General features: G+C 38.4%; 1 protein-coding gene across 1 annotated transcript; it reads right to left on the minus strand.

The window, feature by feature from the left end:
• Nucleotides 1–1,053: 1,053 nt before the first annotated feature.
• Nucleotides 1,054–5,586, minus strand: LOC136277830 (epidermal growth factor-like protein 6). Its single transcript, XM_066160560.1, has 5 exons — nt 5,411–5,586; nt 2,448–2,810; nt 2,073–2,222; nt 1,449–1,571; nt 1,054–1,193 (listed from the first exon to the last, which is right to left on the minus strand). The coding sequence occupies exons 2-5, from the start codon at nt 2,788–2,790 to the stop codon at nt 1,054–1,056; spliced, it is 756 nt and encodes a 251-aa protein (XP_066016657.1). The 5' UTR covers nt 2,791–2,810; nt 5,411–5,586.
• Between the last annotated feature and the right edge of the window lie 449 nt (nt 5,587–6,035).

Raw genomic sequence — 6,035 nt, forward strand, 5'->3', positions numbered from 1 at the left:
AAAGGATTCGCATTTGATTTCTCCTCACCGTATTACTGTCGACCCAAACATCAGAATCACGGGAATAAAAGAAATAATCACCAAGTTATGAAGCTCTTGATTGTCAAACAAATTTCCTTGACAGTACCATACAGTATGTATGAATTCCGTCTTGCCTAGGGTCTTGGTCTCGATTCAGGACCGACTCATGTTAAAAATATATATATATTTGACAACTAATTTCCAAAGAATTATAAGCTTCATATGACGGTGAAGAAAGATAGAGAATGCGAAATGCGAGTATCAAAACAAACTGAGGTCGCTCGTGCCTCAATGTTAGTTAAACTCACGAAAAAGTAGCTGGTACCGAAGCAAGTGCTGTCCGACCTTATTAACAGGTGGTAAGGATCTTATTTACATTGGGTACTATTATCCTGTTGTTGTACCTGCCTATTGAGGAATTACCAAAGAGAATAATGGCTACTAAAATTAATCGCATTTTGAAACTTTCAATTAGTCAAAAAAACTCACGTTAACATTTCTGCAGCTTTTTTTGACTATGGAAAAAGTTCTGAGTGATTCGGCTGATCAAGATAGAAAGTTCGACATAGTTGTAAGCAACAAACTGTAAAGATCAATGAGACTGTTTCTTTTTTAAGGGGGGGGTGGTAAGTTAGGCGCCAAGTGAGACGTATTCTTCAACCCTTTAACCCCTAAGAGGGTTTGGCATTTAATTTCTCCTCACCGTATTACCGCTGAACCAAACATTAGAAACATGGGAATAAAGGAAATAAGCACCAAGTTATAAAGCTGTTGATTGTCAAACAAATTCCCTTGGCAGCACCACACGGTATGCGTAGAGAACAGCGAGGAGAATATCTGTACTGATACTAGGGAGTAAAGGGTCATAATGCAGCCCGTTTTTGGGACGAATTCCATCTTGGTCTCGATTCAGGACCGACTCATATTAAAAAAATTTATTTCCAAAATTGTAAGCTTCATATGACGATACAGAAAGACAGAGAATGCGAAATGCGAGTATCATAACAAACTGAGGTCACTTTTATCTCAATATTAGTTAAACTCACGAAAATAGCAGCTTGTTCCGTTTCCTTGGTACCAGGAATTGCAGGTACATCGATAGGAACCAGCGGTATTGTTGCAGTAGGCATTGGCGTCACAGTCATGCGATTTATTGGCACATTCGTCGACATCTGAGACCATGCATAAAAAAAACTAAATGGCTTGAACTCAAGAGTAAGATTCGATCGAAAAAGACGGTTATTGGAGAAAGCGTCTCGCCGTATAATCAAATGAACGTGACATGCATGGTGTGGGGTATAAATCAAATCGGTTATTAAATCAATTTTTTTAATCGAGTGTCCAGATTAAACCGGGATTGTTTTGGTTTTGCTTTGTTTTAAAATGACTTGCTGCAGGCAATAGTAATAGTCATTTCACTAACTTACCGACACATTTTTTTCCGTTTCCAGTAAAACCAGCTTTGCACGAGCAACTGTGAGAACCGATGGTGTTCGCGCACTCGGCGTTGGCGTCACAGACGGGAATTGTTGAATTACACTCGTCCACGTCTGAAAAAACCAAATAGTTTGTGGTCGGTTTAAAAGAAAAAAAATTGGTATTTGCTGAATTATTACTCATTCATGGGATTCATCAGACCAATTGCTTCCGGCGGAAGCCAAAATTTTACTCTGTACGACCCCATCAGGAAGTAAAATTTCCCCTTCCCTATTCGTTAAATTTCGTCACTATAAAGTTGTAATAACAATTGCTATTGAATTATTATCTCTGTGTCAAAAAAGAAATTTTTCAATTCTATTTGACTTGTTCTCAAATCGTTCAGTTTAAGAGAGATTATAGCATTCCTTAATAGCTTTGTTTCCGTCAGATATCTTACTATTTTTATGTTGTTTTGTTTTGCTTTATTTTCTCATTTCACCCTATGAACATTAGGGTGGGGGAGGGGGGTTAGGGGGTTGCAGTGTACCCATAATATCTCTGTCAACGCTTTTGCTCGTGGTAAATCGATTTTTGTCTGTAGAAGATGTGAATTGATAAACACTTAAATTCACCTTCGGTTTTCATGTCACAAGGAGCCAGAACAGTCCTCTCGGGTACAATCGAGTGAAACCAGTATTTGCCGCTGACCGCTTGTCCTCCTTCGCTCATTTTGATTTCCTGGCAAGTCTCCGCAGGCAGCTCAGGAATGGAACCGAGAGGAACTGGAAGAAAAAAGCAATTATTACCATAGCACTCCAAGTAAGCAAGATTTCATGTTCTTCTTGGGAACGAAGACACTCATATTGAGGGCGACTTGACTTAAGGCAATAAGGGAGGTGATGTGACACAATTCCTTAAATTTTATAAAATTCCCTAGAAAATTTGGGTTGAAATTTTGTGCTCTGAAAATGTCTTTTAGGGAAGAAGACAGTCAAAAATGTACAAACCTCTTTTGTAATCTCGCTTAAAGTAAAATCTCTCAGGGTTCGAAACATAATCCTCTGGTCTCGCCTCCTTGGTTCGGTTGCTCAGCTCACAAATGTCTTGCGTAAAGACATAGTTGAAACTTTGACATCTGACGTCAGCATAGCATCCCCGCAAGCACACATCTGAAAGACCAGCCCCCGTGATCCTCTTGAAGATGTGGCGTTGAAGCATCATCCCAAATTTGGAAACTTCCGGCTGGCCCGTAGCCTCCCATTGCTGTGCAGCTGTACAGCATAACAGCACGGTTTTGATCAACAGCCCTACTGCGTACAAGACCTTTTTGGCCATTTCCTCTCGACGCATGATGTGGGAAAAAACGTTCCCTGAAAAGAAAAAGGCAAACAATCTTCTGGGCTAAAACTTACCCTAAACTTCTTTTTAATCCGTAGACTGGTTTTTCGTGAGTTCACGATCAACATGCATGTTTCTATGTTTGTAATTTGACTTTATTTTCATTTGTTTATTTTTTAAGGATTACAAGCACAGAAAAGTCATACATATTTATCAAACTGGACCTCAAATTTAAGGAAAAGGGATGTTTGTTCCATGCCAAAACGTATTTAGTCATTCGATATTTGCGGTTTTTAACCATTAGCTTGATTTGTATTGTGGTCAGGAAATGCAATATGAAATGAATAATGGAGAAAGGCTGGTTAGAGCTGTATTAGTTAGGATTGTTCGTAAGGAGCTGTTAATGAGTTAGAATTTGGAGTTTGTCCGTTATCGAGCAGTCACTTGAACAGCGATCGAAAACCGATTATTGGCGACTGGAGGTCGTAATACGAAGTCGAAATTCTACTTTTGAGCGAACACTCCTTCGAGTAAGGATTTTGAGTTGAACTTCGAGCTGGATTTTCGAGTTGAAGTTTCCAGTGGGCAAGGTATAGAACTTGAAAAGATGCCGAAATAGTTCTTTTAATTTTTGCGGGCTACAAAACTATTTGCGGTCCTGCATGACATAATTCTACATATTAGTAAGGTCCATACGCTTTGTTTTGTTTAAGAAGTGTACTAATCAATTATTCAAGCCTCGGACTCCTTGTTAGTCTCCTACTTGTTTTTGAAAACTTTTACGATCCTTTCGGCAAAAATTCGTTTTATTTCTGATACTCACTCAATTATACCGGCCGGAGTTAGTAAACTTTTCAAGTTAAAAAGTTAAGTACCCAGTGAGAAAACCCAATATAAAATGCACCCAATGAGAAATTTTTCCGCAAAACTTAACTGACAGAATTTAGCATAGCGTATGAAAAATTTTCAGCTGTTCGACTTGGACTGTTTAATTAAAGTTTTGTTGAAAATGAATCTTTTCAATTTGATCGTTGGCTTGCCAATAAAGTGATCCATTATCTAAGAAATCCCTTTTAAAATATTTATTAAAAGGAAGTGTGAGGTATAGAATTTCAAATTTGCCTGCATCCTTATGCCTGGCTCTTTCTCCAACACTGATGATCAGAGATCTTTTTTATTCAACGACCAAGCTGAAACTTCATCACTCCGGAGAGTGACCAAGACAGAATTACTCCTTACAATATCAGTACAATGTCAAGCAGACAAGTAATGAGAATAAAGAGAAATATAAATTGAGGGAATATTAGTTGTTAGTGACCTAATGCCAAATTCTCCAAACTAGCATCATAAGAACTGCATGGTAAACAGTGAGTGGAATTACAAATGTGCAGACGAGTTGGACGGGACGATTGTGAAATACGCCGCCGATGTATATGTACTACCTAACCCACAAGTTGCAGCTCTGACGTTCATTTGTTAGGCCGTGAGGGCAGAAAAATTTTGAAAATGCATCGTTGTTAAGGAGCTCCGTTTTAATTCAAGCTAGTGTCGACAAGTGGCAACGAAGGCTTTTGAAAACAGTGACAAAAATGCGCCTCTTCTCGTCACTTGTATTAGCCTTTTTGGGTGTGTTAGTGCGGATGATACGTTTTCAAGTGTAAACACCGAATTGAAGACAGTTGAGAAGAATGTGAAAACGCTAGTGTCCTTGGGTGAAAATGGTGTACTTCATTTTCCAAACGGAATACGGACAATTTTCGAACTGCATTATTGAACAAAAATATTAATGAAATGAAAAAAAATTGTAGTCGGAGCTTGTCAGGGACTGGTTTAAGTGTCTGAGACTGGAATCTTCGGAGGAATAAGGATATGTTTCACAGTTGAGTCAGATTTCTAACACGACCGTTTTATTCTATCTTCACCCAAATGATCTCCGCGATATTTGTAGGAAGCTGAAGAGCGCTTTGGCATAAGACAGGAGCTTGCCAGTTTCTGAAAGATCCTTTTACGCTGCTGCATCGTCGAGCAAAATGAAAAACTTGGTTAATAATCAATCATGAGTTTGTAAAGGAAGCGAGAACCACTGCAGCGAGGTTTGAAAATCTGAACTCAAAGTTTCGAGTATAGTCGCTTCGTGGGAGCAATACAATGCTTAGTTTATCAATTAACGAGCTCTTTTTCAGAATATGCTAGGATTTGAGTTCTTGCAGTAGCTCTCCAGCACCTGTGAAACGAATTTCACATCTTTCTTCACGTTTTAACTTTTCTCGCAAAAATATTCAAGGTTTGGCGAAGGTGGGAGACATAGGTGGAAGTGAAAAACAATAATAATAATAATAATAAAAAAAAAAAAAGGAAAGAGATCGCTGCCTCTGTAAGAACTCTCCCGACTTAGCCAATATCTCCTCCATCCTATTTTACTCTCTTATCACAGCAATTAAGCCTCTTGTTGCCAGAAAAAACTCGTCCAGTTTTTTGACATAAGTTCTGGTTTTTATCGAGACACCGACAGTTTTCATTTTCCATTTTTCTCTTTACCAGAAAAGACGTTTGCGTAGCCATGCCATTCTGACATAGCTCTATCTGTAAACGAAACACTCTACAACTAAGCACAAACAAAATTATCTCCCACCTTTTCTCCGAAAATGTTTCTTTGCTGGCGACTCTTGTGGGTATGTTGGCGTAGCTCTTGCAAATGATACCGATTGAGGTGCTGTCCCACTTTATTAAGAGGTGGGAAGGAACTTATTCACATTGGGTAATATAATCCTGTTGTTGTACCTGCCTAATGGGAAATTACGGAGGATAATAACTTTTTAACTTTTTAATTTTTGTTTTCTTTTGTTTTGTTTTTGTCGCGTTTCTGACGTCTTCAATGTGCGTAAGTTATTAAAAAGAAGGATAAATAGAAATTTGTTTCCAATTTTTATTTTCCCAACAAGGTTCATTGCTGGAAAAAGTTCTGAAGTAGAACTGAACAACCGATATTTTCCTGTTCATAGTCAGTCCAACTTTTACAGCTTCAAGTTGGAATTTCCAGAAGGTTTCTGCAACAGTGTCTTACTGACATTTGAAGCAAGCCAAGTTGTTGCATAAATATTTCTCATCGGTTTAGATGATTGAACTTTGGACCGAAAATTCTCTTAGGAGTTAGAGGGTTAAGATATTTTCTTTCTCACTCTCTTTTGACGAGTGCGCAACATTTTTTTCATTCGACAAAAGAGCGCAAGCATGCGCAGTACTAACATGATTGCTTC

The sequence above is a fragment of the Pocillopora verrucosa genome, chromosome 13, assembly GCF_036669915.1.
Source record: "Pocillopora verrucosa isolate sample1 chromosome 13, ASM3666991v2, whole genome shotgun sequence".
NCBI lineage: Eukaryota > Metazoa > Cnidaria > Anthozoa > Scleractinia > Pocilloporidae > Pocillopora > Pocillopora verrucosa.

Coding starts and splice junctions, on each gene's coding strand:
- LOC136277830 (XM_066160560.1), bottom strand. CDS start 2,790: ATGCGTCGAGAGGAAATGGCCAAAAAGGTCTTGTACGCAGTAGGGCTG. Junction 2,223..2,447: donor TAAGCGAGATTACAAAAGAG/GTTTGTACATTT, acceptor TTTTTCTTCCAG/TTCCTCTCGGTTCCATTCCT. Junction 1,572..2,072: donor TTGTGACATGAAAACCGAAG/GTGAATTTAAGT, acceptor TGGTTTTTTCAG/ACGTGGACGAGTGTAATTCA.